The 18,137-nt window shown below is 39.0% G+C and overlaps 1 protein-coding gene across 1 annotated transcript; it reads right to left on the bottom strand.

Annotated features, from left to right (window-relative positions):
* Positions 1 to 50: 50 nt before the first annotated feature.
* On the bottom strand, positions 51 to 17,687 carry tmc2b (transmembrane channel-like 2b). The gene is made up of 20 exons (XM_023803207.2): positions 17,446 to 17,687; positions 17,071 to 17,112; positions 14,201 to 14,558; positions 13,849 to 14,001; positions 11,091 to 11,181; positions 10,930 to 11,011; positions 10,642 to 10,748; positions 10,213 to 10,311; positions 9,134 to 9,276; positions 6,861 to 7,008; positions 6,348 to 6,542; positions 4,956 to 5,135; positions 4,436 to 4,594; positions 3,993 to 4,121; positions 3,812 to 3,879; positions 2,617 to 2,850; positions 2,252 to 2,377; positions 1,711 to 1,789; positions 1,490 to 1,613; positions 51 to 1,347 (listed from the first exon to the last, which is right to left on the bottom strand). Exons 1-20 carry the CDS (start codon positions 17,486 to 17,488, stop codon positions 1,151 to 1,153), a joined length of 2,757 nt encoding a protein of 918 aa, XP_023658975.2. The 5' UTR covers positions 17,489 to 17,687; the 3' UTR covers positions 51 to 1,150.
* Positions 17,688 to 18,137: the final 450 nt, after the last annotated feature.

Here is an 18,137-nt window from a genome sequence, read left to right as displayed (position 1 = left end):
TTGAGTTTTATTATGCATTTATTTGACAAAACATTACTAGTGTAGCGTAAAAGAATTTTCCAAATCAGAATTCAACCTCTATCACATTAAAGGAATCTTCAGTGCCGCTATTTCCAGCATCAACTGGAAGGCAAACTGTCACACAGTATCAATCAGAGTATGTCACACATCAATTTGTACAGTTTTGATATTTTAAATTTCAATTTACATATTAACATATATACACGACAAAAATATCAACAGTGATAACCACACCCATAATCTTTTCAAAGTGAAATATATTATTAAACAAGGCTCTTGCTCATATGCAGGTAACATACGTCTTGTTTCCTTTAATTTTCATATTAAGAGAAAGTCATGGACTTTACATGTACGTTCAATAAAACTGAAATATTTTTCATCAACTATATAAGAAGTATATAAAAAGAACACTATTTGCTGTACTCTATAATTCTCTTATAATTAATATTGCATAGATGTGCTTCAGAGGGCATATTTTGCAAGGTCAAAAATGGATTATTTTCGCAGCAAAAATACGACATGTGGCAATGACTCCAGTCATATATGTCTGTACTGTATGTGTGTGAGTAGGAGAGATAGAATACTTATGGTTGGTTCAATGGTTGAATCTGTTTGTAAACTTGCAAAAGGCATGCTAACAATTGTATATAGTAGGTGTATGACATAGTTTTCTATTTAAAAATGCACACTATGTACATTTACATGACGAGTGACACTAGAATGAACCCCGAAGAATGCATTACTAACGGTTTGCATAGTGGTCATGAATTTTACATGCATTTCCAATCACATGAATTATTCTTTATGGAGAATTCCCAAAAAGGGCCATTTTAATTTGGCATGCTCATAATTTACGTTACACTTTGTTTTCTTTTTTAGACATATTTGTAGATTTGTTCATTTCTTTGTAGATAGTGGATAGTTGGTAGCGTATAACTGACTTCATAAAGCAGCGTCAGTTTAACTTCTAATATTATTAGAAATATTTTTTCTAATATTAGAAATTTTATTGAAACAATTCAAAAATTAACTTAGGGCATTCTGTTTAAAGTGCACACTTGGTGTGTATAGTTGTGTGAGTGTATTTGGATATTTGATTGGTATGTTTGTAGTGCATGAGGGGGAACCACTACCACCTGATAACCTGGCCCCTCCCTCTTGCACTCCCAGGCGATACAATCTGTAGTCGAGGCATTCCAGGGAGATGGCCCACCATTCGGGGCCCGGGGGGCCGTGTAACAGCATTCCGGAATCTTCCGTCTGCTCCATTGGCCATAGTCCCATTCTTTGGAGACAACTTCAGAGACTCACCCATCTCTCTCTTGCCTTGGAAATGAAAGAGAATAATTTTTTTAAAAAAGATTACACATCTTAGCTCTATCATCTTTCAATACCACCCTATATTTATATGAAATTTATGACAATTAATTATGGTATATATTTATTAAAACACCCATATAAGCATTACCTTCAGTGCTATCTTTGGTAGACAGCTGGATAACTGGCTTTTTGGGCAGTAGTTCCTCTAAATCCTTCATGATGTGATTACTGCTGTCTTTATTGTTCATCTGGTTCTTTTCTTCCTCTCTTCTCTGGGGATAAGTGTCAAAACACCTCAAAAGATCAGTTTTACAATGCCACATAGATTGTTACTACTTTTACTTTGTTTTGGTGGCTATTCTTACTCACCATACGCAGCTTCTTCCTAAGATCAGCATTTGTTTTTTGATATGATTTAGAAACTATCTTCAGATAGTATATAACCAACCTTTTGACAGAGAAAAACAGTACAAGTTGCACACTGACATTTCAGCCCACATACAATGCAACGGTTGTCTTTAATAAAGCATAATTCATTTAAGAAAATCATTACACCTTTCAATAACTTTTACAACAATGGTGTTCATATAGTATTACTAACTGCTTACTTAAATATGTAAATATCCATTTGCTAAATTGACTTAATAGTACATCAGCATGACCCAATATCACCAGCAATCCCAGCTCTCAATCTGTTCATGATGACTGTTAATTTTGCAAAAATATATAATAAAAAAAAACAGTATACATTATTTGGGAAGCAGATGGTAGCTTCCCTAAATACCAAAATGAGTTCAGGAAGTCTACATCATACAAGTGGGTGACATCATGCTAACTCTACACAATCCATTGCACAACTATGAAATTTTCTTACATTCATTGCTCTAGATTTGTCTATGTCTCTACTCACACCATCAGTATCACAACCAGGACGACCACTCCAGGGTTGAGCGCGTAACTGAAGAATGTAACCCAAAATGCAGAGAAGTCCTTTTCTATTGTCTCAGTGATGATGTCATACATTTTCTGTTTCTCACTGTTTTAGGAGTAAGAATTACAGTCAAGTCAAGCTCTTCTGCAGATAAATGAGAAATATACTACACTGGGTGGAGGAAATTTGCAAATACATAGTTACAAATAACCAAACTTTCCACAAGACAAATATATTTAACACAGCAATTAATATAAACACAAATCAATATCAATGTCATTGAAAGAATTTTAGTGATCAGACCTCATAAATCTGCATCTCGTATTGAGTTTATGGGGTGGTACCTGAAGGGGCCACAGTCGAATGAGGGTGGAAAAACCATGATTGCATAGAGCACAGGGATTATGCTTGCACAGAGCATGATGAACAAGAGGACTTTGTAGAAATGACTGGAGATTCTGAAGGGCTTTGAATGAGGTATGTTGCAACACATCACTGCCCAACTCTGAATGTACATGGATGTCACGAGGCGAATCATATTGACACCTAAAAGGCCAGGAGAAAAGAAGGTTCCTACCCTGAAACATAAATGTTTATATTTAGCTTTTTTTAATTATGATTATGATGCAATTGCATTATCAACAAATAGCTTCTTTGCAATCTATAATGTAAAGGGACAAAACACCAGCAACAGATAATGCAACCAATCAAAATTCCCTGACCATCTCACTCCCTAGATGTGAGTCTGGATTATGTCACCAATTGATTTGAATACCCCTGGTTTTACTGGCTGATTCTATAATCAACGGTTATTACGAGACATGATTGAAGAGTCAATGCTGAGCCAATAGAACCTATTCCTGTAGTTCAAACTATAGGTGCCCTGCATGACCAAGGTCTACAACTCGTCAACATGGGAATGTATAGGGCAGGGATGGCAGACCTGATCCATGGACAGCCAGGGCAGGTACGGGTTTTTGGGATGACTTCTCAATCAGCCAATAATAAAGCAGCGGTTCTCAACTCCAGTCCAGAGGACCCACTGTTATTGGCTGATTGAGAGGTCATCCCAAAAACCCAGACCTACAGCAGTTCTCCATGGATCAAGTTCAAAACCCCTAGTATAGAAGTAGCACTCAATATGCAATAAAACACAAATCACATTTTTTTTTCAACCAAGAACAATTAGAAAAACTGGTACAAAATGTATTTACCGTTTGAACGCAGCTGCTTCCTAGACCTTATAAACTTCAACATTCTTAGCAGCCAATTAAAAATGTGCTTAATTTGTCAACACATGCTTGAGAAATTTTTGAAAGAGCCACAGCAATAACTGAAGTAACTATTCCATATTTTGACATCATTCAGTCATTTATCGTGGTGTTGGAAAATGAATGAATGAATGAATGAATAATGGCTTCTCTTAAATGGCATGGAAACATTTTTGTAAAATGGTTCATTTTATTTTAAATAAAATCACTAAACAAATCCTGACTGCTAGTTGTTGTTTACACAAAAGCTTTCTTGTTTACCACTTACCAAATCACCGCTTGACTGAAGAGAATTGTCAGAACATTCCCACTAATGTCGAACTCTCCATACGATGGCTAAAATATGTCAAACGAAAAATTCAAAATTATCTTCCTTATATTAATGCAGAAACATGCACTTTATTCTGTTGTTTACGCAGTATATAGCTATGATAGCGTTTAACACTCACAAATCCTGCTTCAAGGTCCCAGCACCAGCAATAGTTCAGGTAGCGAACAAGCAAGGCTCGGAGAAAATCACTAAATAAGATGGTCAGATAGGCCAGCTCGATGTTAGAAACTGTCAGTTTCATGAATTCCTGAGAAAAAATTGATGACTTTTGTAGGTTATTCCACAAAAGGGTAACTTAAAAAATTGAGAATTCACATATTCTAAACAAAATTTTCAGTCTTATCTCTGCAATTTATTTCCTGGTGGAGATTTTAATTTTCATAGAAAACAGATATACGTTGGCAAACATACTGGCCTGTTAATAATTTGTCCGTGAGCATACTGTAGTTTGTAACTACACAGAAGGGGGTAAAGCCAAATGAAATATTGGGGGGTACATGTGCCCCAGCTTCTGACACTCCTGGAGACATCTTAACATTGTTAAAGTGAAAAATGACTTACAATCCCGATGCCGGTCTCCCAGCACGGTCCCTGCATGACGTCAGCGGGGTGGAGGGCAGGCTGGGCGACGGCGCTGCTGTTACTCAGCATTGTGCCGTTGCCATAGTTCTCCTTCATTGCCCACATTGTGGCATTTTTAATGGCATTCTCCTTTTCAAACTGGAAGACAACACATGCTGCCTCACATCTCCACACCGTCTCATTGGTGACCAGTCCGAGATACTACCAAAAATCCAGTATCTCAGCTGTCATTAGGCCGAACCTCAACATCTTCAACATTTCAAACATGTAAAATAAAGTCCAAATATATGACTTTATGGAAAAAGCTCTATAACAGTATTTTGTAAAGGGACTTCCATTTAATAGTATATATAATATCATACAGATGTATATCTGCATAGCTTTGCTGCATTCATCATTTTTAAACACAATGCCTATGTCTGCTTTATGTGCCTTGCAAGCCACATACTCCAAAGTTCATTTACATATTAAACACACAGAAAGAGAGTTACTATTTTACCTTTAAGGGCACTTCATCGTACAGGGCAAAAGTAAGGCTGTATAAGTTTGCAATAAAGAGTGCAAGTATTCGCCCTAACTGCCACTTCAGGGCAACACGGGGATGAAACTCCTCCATTTCAGAGATGCCTTCAAAAAGGGGAGGAACTGCAACTCCAAGCAGCGAAACCACCAACTCAAGCTGACGGTCAGAAGAACAACAATCATCACACACATCTTTGTGGGGACATGCCACAGTGGTACATGAACTCTTCATTAAAAATGATATCTCAAACATTCTAATCATCTATCGCCGATCCACTTATCTAGTAAAGGGTCACACTAAGCGTGAAGTCGCACCGGGCAGAGGACCACCCAAGAAGGAGGACAGCCCATCACAGGACAAACCGTTACTACAGGCAATTCAGAAGACGCTCATTTGCTTAATTGAGCATTTTCATTACAGAAAGAAACCTGTGCTATTTGGGAAGGAGGTGAATAAACTCCACCTGTCCATCATGCTGCCCATCTCTCAAAAACTTTATATTTGATCAAGAATATCTAGCACAATTAATTTTTAGTATTAATGGGCATTTGATAACTGAATCGCTTAATTCAATCTCAAATCTTTAAACAACCAGACATTTTCTATTGTTATCAGTCAATGCTTCACATTCTTTGAGTATATTTGCCTTTTGCTTTTGCTTACAGAACTTGCTCAGTCGCTGCAGATTAGTGGAAATCTTGCATGAATAGCCTGCCTCAGTTTTGCCATGTATAAATTCCTCTAATACTACTCAGATTTCGTAGATATAGAAACCCTTACTTTCACAATACTAAAAATACTAATAATAGTAATAATAGTGATTTTGACTGAACAAGGACCTACATTTGGAGTTCACAGTCTTTCAACTAGAATTATTAAATTGTGATATTATTTTTATAGGTATTTTACATAAATATTCTATTTCATGTGTGGCTCAGCAGGTTCGGCCATTCAGAAGGTCGTCGGTTCAGTTTCCAGGGTCAGCAGTGATGTCACTTTTGGGTCCCTGAGCAAGGCCATAAATCCTAATTACTCCAAGGATTATCTGACCCTGCTTTCTCAAAACTGCATGTCACTTTAGATATAAGTATATATGCACATTATATAAGTAAATAAATTAAAGGTAAGTCATATGTTACTATGAAAGTCATGCTGCTCTTATCTCCGTTATTTGTAATAACAATCAACAAGACAATTAAAAAATAAAACATTCTTTTTAAAAAACTAAATATATTTCTCCACAACCCTGTACTACATAAAGTCATGGAAATTTGATGGAAGGTTAAATACATCTATGTGCAACATGGAATCCACCATACAAACACCATCACAATGTTCTGTAGAGCTAACAACCATAAATATTATTACCTCATTTTTCTCCATCCATGTTACTTTATCCTTGTCCATGGCAGCAAATACGACTGATCTCTTCACAACATAGTAAATAAGATAGCCACTCCCACAAAGACACAAAAAAGTGATGAGGTTGGCCAAAACGCGAAGACACCTTCTTGCATGCACGTTTTCACAACGTTTTTTATCCTCTTCATCCACAATGGATTCCTGTAAGAATTATCAGTCCGATATTACAGTTAGTGTTACGGCAATTAAAACCACATCCATAATGTTTTGAATAGATTATGTTAGTACTGCTGACTCATTCCTTCAGCGTTCATAAGGAGCCGAATATTTTGACCATTTTGGAAGAGTCCGCATTTAGCTGGAAAAGCTCTATAACTCATTAAAAATTTAGTTGTGTGGAGTTGGACAGAAAATTTGTTGCTGTTCGCCAGTTTGGTATTGATGCCGAATATAAGGAAGAACTATTGAAATGACACAATAAGCATTTTCCGCTCATGATGCTTGGGTTGTCATGGTTACCTTAATGTTTGTGATGATTGCAGCAAACTTGCTGTCAGCCGCTTCAGAGTTGCCTATAAGGAAATCCCAGCTAGTGAACAGGATCCAAGAAAATGCAAACTCTCTTTCCTCTGCTTCTTCACTTGCAACACTGGAGCCCGTGGCTATGCTGTACAGGCAGGCAAACAGGCCAGGGAAACCAGCATTAATTAAAAAAAATACACATACAATTATATAATATCTTTCCTAACTATTCATCCCTGTTCTTCTTCCTAGTCTATTCTGTTGCTATATATATAATAGCAATATAATAATCTCTTCTTTCCTTCCTTTCAAAAATCCTCGAACGCACAGTCTACAACCAGCTCTCTCTTTACCTCTACAACCTCCAGGATCCTAATCAGTCTGGCTTCAAAGCAGCTCACTCCACAGAGACTGCCCTCTTAGCAGTAACTGAGAAGCTGCATGCTGCTAGGTCAGCTAAACTGTCATCTGTCCTCATCCTTCTTGACCTATCAGCAGCATTTGACACGGTTAACCACAAGACTCTCCTATCCATCCTTAGGAGTCTTGGCATTGGTGGTTTGGCTTGGCAATGGCTTGCATCCTACCTCGAAGGCCGATCATACAGAGTGACATGGAAAGGACTCACATCTACCCCACGTAGTCTCTTCACTGGCGTCCCTCAGGGCTCGGTTCTTGGCCCACTCCTGTTCTCCCTCTATACCAAATCTCTAGGTGAGGTCATATCCTCTCATGGCTTCTCTTACCACTGCTATGCAGATGACACTCAACTCATCCTCTCCTTCCCTCCTTCAGACACTCATGTCTCCACTAAGATGTCTGCATGTCTAGCTGATATCTCATCTTGGATGACCGCTCACCAACTGAAACTCAACCCTAGTAAAACGGAACTGCTGTACATCCCCGCTGACTCATCCCCCCTCCTGGACCTTGCGATCTCCCTCAACAACTCCCTGATCCGTCCTTCGGTTTCTGCTCGCAACCTTGGGGTTACCATGGACAATCGTCTATCCTTTTCCTCTCATATCGCCAACGTTTCCCGCTCTTGTCGGTTTCTCCTGTTTAATATCAGAAGGATACGTCCATTTCTTTCCACACAGGCTACCCAGATACTCGTTCAGTCCCTCGTCATCTCCCGCCTTGACTACTGCAACTCGCTCCTAGCGGGTTTACCACTGAGCGTCATTCGTCCCCTCCAACTGATTCAGAATGCAGCTGCTCGACTTGTTTTCAACCTTCCCAAGTTCTCCCACACCACTCCTTTGCTGCGCTCCCTACACTGGCTTCCTGTGGCTGCCCGCATCAGATTCAAAACACTGATGCTCGCATACAAAGCCAAAAATGATCTGGCTCCATCCTACCTAAAAGACCTCATCACACCCCGCACTGCACCACGATCTCTCCGATCCTCCAGCACTGCTCGACTGGTCCCACCACCCCTCAAGGCACAAGGAAGACACACCTCCCGGCTCTTCTCTGTTCTGGCACCAAGTTGGTGGAATGAACTCCCCCTAGATGTCCGAACAGCTGAGTCACTGAATGTCTTCAAAAGACGACTTAAAACACACCTTTTCCAGAAATGCCTGAATTAGCACTTCTGGCATTATACTTGCATTACTTTAAAAAAAAAAAAAAAAAAAAAAAAAAAAAAAAGCACTTTTCCAACAGAGTATTAGATCGATGGTATTCATAGCCTTGGTTTTTACTGAGCTAGTATCGGGAAAAATTCATTGTGGAGTCTTAAAGCACTTATGTAAGTCGCTCTGGCTAAGGGCGTCTGCCAAATGATGTAAATGTAAATGTAAATGTAATAGGAGTGGGAATATGTCATGCTGCCCAAGCGATGAAAGTGAAACTATCATGTATGCAGAATATATTGCTTAATTGCTTCTATCATACAATTCAATGGTATTAAACGTCTGACATACTAATCAGCAACAGCCTAATTATGAAAATATATATAAAAAGAACCATAGTCATGTTCCAAATAATAATAATAAAAATAATAATATAATTATAGTATTGTTATTAATAATAATATAAGTAGTATTATTGTTAACAATAATAATAGTAATAATAATAATAATTCTGAGAGCTCACGCTGCCAAGCCACAGCTTGATCCTGTGATCTCATCTCAGTTTTTCTAGTGCTTACATTTTTTTCCCATGATTTCACCTTATAAGCTGATATTTTGTAATACATTAGGCTCGCAAATAGGGTGATACCTCTATTTTGTCAAAACTGTATCTATTTGCAATTGTTTGCATACCTTCTAACCACAGCAATTAGGCTGTAAACAAATGTTCCAATTCCAACCAGAAAGTAAGCCAGAGGTAGCCTGTAGTGCAAAAAGCCAACTGTCCTCTGGTTATTGTAATATCCATAAAACAGAGGAGAATACTTGAAATAACCCTGCAAAAAGAAAACAGCACATTATCATGCTTATCAGTTCAGATTCACGCCATAAAAATGGCACCCCTGGCTGGATGCATTGCAATCTGCAAGAGATGCCACTAGGTCATTGGTTCTCATCCTGCAAGATCTGTGACCTTTGTCTCTATCACTGTTGGCTAAGAACCTAAAGACGATGCCAGATAACCAGCTATCATTTGTTATTACTGCTCCCAATCATGTTGATTTACTTTGTATAACATCAGGAAGATCAAACCTCATCTGACAGAATATGCAAATCAGCTCCTTATCCATAGTTGTCATCTTATCACTCGATTACTATCTCTTTACTGACTGGGCTGCCAGCAAATGCTGTGAATCCACTGTGGACGACTCAAAGTGAGGCAGCACAACTGGTATAAAATCAGACAAAATGCAATAATGTTACACCTTATCTCCCTCCATTGCCTGCCAATAGATGCTCAAATCAACTTCAAGTCCTAAAACATTTGCCTGTTCATCAGAACCTCTATTCCATCTCACTCTCTATGCTAAGCAAGTGGTTGTATTCTGACTTCTGGTGTGATTTAAATAGCATTTCCTAGATTAGGTTCCAACTGTGTTTTGAATAGCTTTTGCTTTAATACTATCCTGCATTTGTCACTGGTAACCCATTGCAAACGTAGTCTAGCAACACTTGTATCTAAGAAGGCTCTTCTATGCCTGTATGCTTCTGATACATTATCTCCCTGACTTGTATGTCACTACGGACAAAAGTGTCTAATGAATAAATAAATGTAATGGTAAGGTATATTTAAAAAGACATGGTACTTTTACTTTGTGCAAATGGTATTACAAGAATAAGACAAGTGTTACTTATGAATCATGAACATGAAGCATTTCTCTGACCCCAAAGCACATACAAGCAAGGTAAATTCATTTATAAGGCTTTCTCACTTCAAACTCCAGCAGAATGGCCACATCCATTGCTTTATCTTTCTCTGAGTTGGGCACGATTTTCCTCGGAATTGTCCCATATGGGGCACCCAACAGAACCTATCGTACACGGCATTAAAAAATAAACCAGAAGAGAGTTAAGTGTTAACAGCAGAATCCAGAAATATCATATAAAAACTATATAGTAATGCAATGTCTGCTTTAAATAATCCCGGATATTATTGGACAATTTTGTGTGCAAAAGAAATTAAACCATCTGTTTTTGCACAATACAAAGATAATAATTTAGTGGGTTGTATTCATATGTATGTGATTGCTAACCAAAAAAATGTGTATTTATTGATAAACTTGTTAAAGACAAATAAGGTAATTAAGATAAATAAATGAGTACAATTTTAGCCCAGTGGTTTCTAATGAAAATGCCATCACCTCAGGCAGCACGACCAGTCCAAACACTAAAACAAAAAGCATCAGATTCATCCCATATAGCCACCTCAGAAATATAAAGTAGGAGCCGACTGAAGCGCCGAAATGACCTGAGGAAACAAAAGAAGAAAAATTCATTTGTAACAAAGTATCACACTTACTCCAATTGCACCACATGGCATGTAACTTAAATAATAATATGTCTCAAATAATACTATTGTTAAAGACAGAACTACACCTGCTTTCTGACCAAAATGTACTCATAAAATGAATGAATGTTTGAATACTTACTTTCCACTTCTTTTATTCTCTTTTCCCAAGGGATAAAAGCAGTCATTATATTTTTAAAAGCTCTATTAAATTTATTCCATTTCTGAAAGGAAAAAAAAATTGTAAGCATTCAGAGAAGTAAGGAAATTATATACTGTTCTGCAAAAGCACTCAAGCGTTACCTTTGACATCGTTACTTTGAGGATATATAGTGTTTGACCTTTGCCCTTTCCCAAATATCCCTCAAATTTCTCCACAAACTGCTGAGCATCTCTGGAAAAAATGTTTAAAACAAAGCGAAACAAAAATAAATGAACACATATATCACAGTGATTTACTAGTTAATTCCTCAACATATGGAGATATTAGCAAACAGGCCAGAGAAGCTCAAAAAATGCAAGGTTTTTACGTAGCTTCTGGGAAATATTGCTGAGAGAAAACAGGGGACAGAGGTCCCGGAAGCTGACCTCTATCCAGGATACATTTAGAGACAGGGGACAGAGGTCCCGGAAGCTGACCTCTATCCAGGATGCGCTTAGAGACAGGGGACAGAGGTCCCGGAAGCTGACCTCTATCCAGGATGCACTTAGAGACAGGGGACAGAGGTCCCGGAAGCTGACCTCTATCCAAGATGCGCTTAGAGACAGGGGACAGAGGTCCCAGAAGCTGACCTCTATCCAGGATACATTTAGAGACAGGGGACAGAGGTCCCGGAAGCTGACCTCTATCCAGGATGCCCACTGCTATATGGCAAAGTATATAAGGGGATGTGTAAAGCCAAGGTATAGAAAAACGCTCTGGCCAGTGAAAAGCTGAACCTGAGCTGGGAGGCCTCCACCCAAGCTGCGGGTGCTACATCTCTACACTGCCTCTCCATCCATAGAAAGGACTAGCAGCAGCAGATATGTCCAGCCTTGCCCAAAGTTGGGCCTCCTGGAAGGACCACTATCCTCACCACCATCATCAATCATCTCCCCAGTTACTGGCTGGACCAGGCTTAGGTTTGCCTCCCAATAGCAGAGAAGAACCCACATTACATTTTCAAGTTATAAACTCATAATTCGCTCATATTTGCCAGTGTATATTGGACGTTATATAAGGGTTATGTTAATTACTTAAAAATATAGTAATATCCAAACTGCTGTGGTTGAGCACTTGAAATGCTTAACTTCATAAAATGAATCACGGTGAAGTCCACACCATCCCAACTGCTCATCTAATTCATTAGTTGTCACACAGAAAAGCTACATTGATGAATAGCGTGAAGAGCTGTCTGTTTATAACAACTGTTTGGAGATATATAAATTACCCCTTAGCTGTAAGAAATAGTTGCCTCAGTGTTAGCTATGCATAAAAATGTTGTTAGTTTCTGAAGACGTGAGGCATTGTACACCAGCTAGCTGGGAGACTTTTATTTACATTGATTAATTTGAGCAGAACCCAAAAGAAGTTCCTTTTTTCATCAAAGGAATTGTTTTTGATTAGTGGAACAGTAATAAAAAGGGGAGGAAATGAGGGGAACCCAACGATGGCAAAGAAACAGTGGTTCTTGCTCCTCTGCCACATCCCTCTGCACATCCCTCTGCCACATCCCTCTGCACATCCCAGCAAAAGACCTTGAAAGAGCGGAACTCATTCCATCTTTCGTTAAGAAGAGACAAAGAGTGTGAGTCTGAAACCCACTATGCTTTTCCTCCTGGGTCCTGCCTGAGGTTGAAAAAGGATCCATTCACCTGTTCTATCTCCTTTCCTTTTCATGTTTTATAACCGGAACGAACCACACAGAAAGAGGAGAAGGATTTGGCAGTGGACCCAGGTGGCTCCCCAGATCACCCTTCGAAGACATGGCTAATCATTTGCTTGCTACTTTACAACCACAGAGATGGCAACACACAAGCTCCAAGCACTAAAGGTGACCTCATATCATATCATAACTGTCCCTGATTATGAAAGAGCTGTCTCATTGTCATTGTCAACTGCTAGCCTATCAGACGATGGGAAGGTGACATCATGGCCACCTACTTCTTTCATGACAGAGACAAGAGTGGTATTGCCACCATCATCTGCACTGTCTGCAAGCCTGGATGGGACCTTGAGACCAACTTAGATCCACTCAGGACCACAGGGATGGAAACCTGCCTCAGAATGAATTAATGTTCAGCCTCCCCTACACCCATATGGCCTTGGACTGTCTATGTCTTCTGCTGGGTCATTCTTTGGAGCGACACCTCTTGTTGTACAGATGGGCCTGAAGCTAAGAGGGGAGGAATATAATTTGGCGAAAGACACTACCATAGCACAGAGATGGTTTGAGGGATCATTTGTAGTGCCACAGTAACTGATAAGGCAAAAGGTCACCCAGTTACTGAAAACATATTGGCCCTGATTAGTGTTGCTTTCCGTGAAGTCAGATGGATGAATTTAAGGAGTATTGGAGGAGAGATGGGAAAAACACCCCACCAAGTGTGCAGATCACTTTGGATTTGTAGGCTATAATTTCAGTTTCGTTTAGCAGATTTCAAGGGTCGTCTGCACTTTGCATTGTTTTGAATTGCAAAATCTTATTCATTTGAACTGTCGTCTCCGGTGCTTTTACCTGACCTTGTAGTTTTATTTGAAACCTTAAACATACTGTCTTGTGCCTTAAGATCAGAATCTTTCCCTGCATGTTGCAATGGCATGTTTTGTGCTAATTGTGGAGGCATAATTTCTTAGGAATTTTATAATTAGTCATTTTTAATGAAAATGAATGCAAAAGAGATACACAAATAATTAATATCTAGAAGCCTCTCTGACTTTAGGAAGCAACCAGGTTCCATCTGCCATCAGACTGTCAGATGAATGGCATGCAAATCAGAGTGGCTGAGTACCAGCTCTGAGTACCAGCTCTGAGTATCACATCTGAGTACCACCTCTGAGTCAAAGACACACTCTTCTTACTTCAAGCACTTCAGCTTCCTGTTCATGCGCCACGGCCTGCTCTTCAAGCTGGCGATGAACTTTTTCTTCTCCTCCAACTCTTCCTTCAGTCTCGCCGCCTCCATTTCTGCCACCGACTCCTCATCTGACTCTTCACTCGAGGAGGTGGAGGTTCTGCCAAGAGAGGACCATGATGACGGATGGGTCACCTGTGGGGAGGCTGTAGTTCTTTTCCAGTGCTATTTGGGTAAATCCTGATAAACTGGCACTTTCACAAACCCATCAGTAAATCCATTAATGCCCAAAGGAAGCCTTAGAAAACCTATGAGCAATTCTTCGTGTCTAGTGAGGGAAGGCGATTTGTGTAGTGCACCTGTAGTTCATTATCTGACTTTTATGATCATCTTCATATCCTACATCACTGGTTTTGCGCTTGGAACGTCCCTTCTCACATTCTTTGGGATCTCCCTTCCTGATGACGGTCCCATTCTTCTGTTTCTCCTTCCAGGCTTCCTCATTCTCCTCTCCGTCGACGCAGAGCCTAGCAGACGTCCTTTTAGCGTTTTTTCTCGCCCTTAGATCCACCTCCTCGTCTTCCTCACTCTCGCCCCGAATGGCTTCCGTCTGGCTGTTGCAAGCCAAAGGCCGTTGGTCAGCTGTGCCGCTCCTGTTCCATGTGGGGAAGGATCTGGGGTCTCTCAAGCTCCTCGTGCCATTTCCTCTTGTGCTCTCTGAGGAGATTAACAATGACCAAACAAATATCTTATTCAGAGTTAGAGCAGTATGAAAAAATGCACACACATACACATATACACACAAACACAGACCAGTACCCATATCTTTGTGGGGACCATCCATTGATTGCTATGGGCAAAACCCTAGACCCAGCAATGACGACCTTAAGCACTGCCCAGCCCTAATCTTAACCAAACAAAATATGACACAATTTTACTTTTTTGATTGCATTCACAGATCTTTGTGGGTACCTGAAAAATGGTCCCCACAACATCAAAATAGCAGGTTTTCATTACATTGTGGGTGACATTTGGTCCCCCAAAATATAATATAAACAGGGCTTGTCCTTTAAGGTGCGCAATTGCGCGTGCACGCCATCACGCGCCTAAAATGGTGAAGAGCTGCGCAAAGAAATGCGCGCCTATCAATAAAAAAGAATTAAATTGTACGCGCCTCATAATTTGTCACGTGACCAATCGACGCTCCACGGAATTATTCATGACAACAATGGCGTCGAAAAAAAGCATGGATAGCAAGGGTCATCCGTGTCAGAATGCAACGTTTTTGGGGAACGAATTAATTAATTGTAGCCTACCGTTTCCACTACCTGACCCGCATGGTCTTTGTTTTACCCATAACCAAACCATAAATAAATAAAGATAAGTTACACACAAATTACCACCTGTCAATCACTTTTTCCGCGGGACTCTGGCATGAATAGGCACAGTGATCTGTGTCGTTATAATGGCGTCGACAAACGGTTGGTAAAAAAGGTGCAAATTCACCTTTCTGGCAATACTTTGGCTTTAGACCGAATGAAACAGGACAGCCACGAGATACGTCTGAAGTGGTGTGTAGGATTTGCGGTCAAGTTATCCGCGCAAAAGATGCACAGACGTTCTGTTCGTTATGGTAAAACCATGAAAAAGGCATATTTGGTGTAGTTTATTTAATCTAATTTAATTAAAATTATTTTGATTTTTTTTCTGCTGTTTCTGTATGCCTCATTTATTAATGTAAACGAACTAGTTCGTGTAATTCGTTTGGAGTTCACTGTAATTTGTATTGTGATCGCTAACAACTTCCTTGTTATTTCCTCATAATAATAATAATAAAATAAGTAAAGATGCGGAAATTGAAAGCATGCATTTAATTTGGCTATATAGTGTGATTAAGTGTGTGTTTTTCGTGAGCTGGTTGCTGCTGCGGCGGGGGTGGGGCGGAGGATCGCGATGTCGGCTCAGCATCGTGATGTCTATCTGCCATCGGCGATGGACGATGGCATCGTCTATCGACCCAACCCTATTGTCCAACTCTTAATATTGAGCTATCCCCACTCCTAGTCCTAGTCCAACAGCAATATCCTTGGCTACTGTCATTACTCACCCTGTGGTCTAGTTGCAGATTCTATCCTGGAAGGCAACCTACTCAAAACTACTCAAGCACTTAAGAGATGGCATCTTCATAACTAGTTAGTATTAGCTGTATACATGTTAAGGATTGGCTGCTGCTGGGATTGACTGCTGATGTGTTCTTCATCCAAGAATGAAGTTTTCAGAGAAGACACTGGCTAACAAATGCAATTTCAGTGGAGAAACAGAATTTGGCTCATACAAATTATTGGATGCCATATCTAAGTTTTGGCCCATATAATCTTAATATTATGGTGCTCTTCCTCTCTGAGCCTTCTGCAGCAAGTGTTTTGCAAATTGAGGACAATCTCCAAAGTATTGATGCAAAAAAGACTGAATTCTGAATTGCAAATTTTATTCACCAATAAAAAGTGATTCACTTTAAATGGGTTTCTACAAAATATGTTAAAGCATTAAAACTAGGACAAAATTCTCAACTAACACTAGGACTACAAAAAACAGAAATATGTACAAATACAAGTACATTTTGACCCATTGCACCAAAGTCCAACCACATTTTAGGCGCACAAAAAAGGTAAAATTGTGCACCTAGCACTTTTAGGGTGCACAAAAAAAATTGTGCACCTAGCACTTTTTAGGTGCACAAATTTGTGTGCGCCTGCATTTTTCAAAGGACAAGCCCTGATATAAACTTAATCCACACACACACACACACACACACAGAAGGACAGATACCTGCCACACACACCAATCCCACAGCCTTGCATTCAAATGCATATAAGCACATCAGCAACTCCCACTATACAAACACACATAATATCCAGGTGATAAAAAATTGACAAAGCTTCTTTTAACATTTTTCAAATGTAACAATAATGATATTATTTAAAATTACACATAAAATATAAAATTAATTATGATTCCTTTTCTTTTACGGCCAAATGTGTAAACATATACATCTATAAATTCTTTCTTTCTTTGCTTTCCTGTCATGTATTCCCTGCGTTGAATTAAATAATACATCATCTCTGATTTCAATTACATTTATTTATAATACCAACAATAGAGATGAACTGGATATCATATCACAGCGCACTATTCTAACAGAAGACAAACCCTAACCCTCCACACCTACCTTCCTGTTCCTCATGCAGAAGTCCATTCATTTTCACTCCAACTGAACCAGAAGGAAACATCAACACTGAGTCTTTCATATTGTATTAATTATGAAACATTGTTACTTAAATATTCTTCCCTAAAGGTAACAGTGAGGTTTGGAGGCTGAATACTGAAATTTATCCTTTGTTTACCCTTAACTTAATTACGAACCTTAACTCTGTTGAGGCAGTCGAAAAAGCATGCCCATTAATACCTATATATTTAAATGAACAGGTTTTGTATTTAAATTTTATATATATATATATATATATATATATATATATATATATATATATATATATATATATATATATATATATAAAATCCCAAGCACAAAAGAGAAAGTACTTACCATCCTCCATCTTAATTACAATTTCTCTCTTATTGCTATGCATCTTCAGCAGTTAGGACAACTGGATTCTGCTGTCCTTAGCCAATGACGAATGGGAGGTGATGGAGAGCAGTACCTGCTCTATAAAAGCAGCTGCCTGTGCAAGTGAGTACCTGCGTAGCTACTGACCGGCAGTCTCCATGACAACAGCTAATGATACTGCACATTAAAGAGAGCGTACAACCAAATATAAAACACCTGAATGTGCAGTACAGAAATCAGTTGTGACTACACAAATAATAAAAAAAAACATGTGCCAACCAGAAAAGTAAAAGTTCACTGTGAAAAGTAACATTTCCCAAAGCATTATTTTGCTATTAATACTATCACAGATAACAGACAATGGCTGATAGAAATAAACGCACAATTATAAAATAGTAACACTAAAGAAAATCAAGTTCATTTTTCAACTCAAAGTTCATTACATAAATGCAAAAACATATTAAGGGTGATGAGGAACAGCACACATGACAATAGGGACTACAAAAATGTCTACTAAAATTGCATTCATTAAATGATTGATGTTTCATTTGAAAACTACTCAACCCATTAAATCAATTTCCAGTGAACTACATTACCAAAAAAACATTTAATACTCTAATACGACATGAACACATTTGCACCGATTTCATATGATTTACAGTCACTTTTCC

Source organism: Paramormyrops kingsleyae, chromosome 2 (genome assembly GCF_048594095.1).
Source record: "Paramormyrops kingsleyae isolate MSU_618 chromosome 2, PKINGS_0.4, whole genome shotgun sequence".
Taxonomy (NCBI): domain Eukaryota; kingdom Metazoa; phylum Chordata; class Actinopteri; order Osteoglossiformes; family Mormyridae; genus Paramormyrops; species Paramormyrops kingsleyae.
The sequence above is the reverse complement of the archived record's forward strand: the minus strand, read 5'-3'. Positions and strand labels throughout refer to the sequence as shown.

Bases quoted from the DNA above. Each gene is read 5' to 3' on its own strand.
- tmc2b (XM_023803207.2), bottom strand. From the start codon at position 17,488: ATGCATAGCAATAAGAGAGAAATTGTAATTAAGATGGAGGATG. The intron at 3,880-3,992 runs GTGAGTGTTAAA...GACATATTTTAG, and splicing joins GGGACCTTGAAGCAGGATTT to CCATCGTATGGAGAGTTCGA. The intron at 1,348-1,489 runs GTAATGCTTATA...TTCATTTCCAAG, and splicing joins TACCAAAGATAGCACTGAAG to GCAAGAGAGAGATGGGTGAG.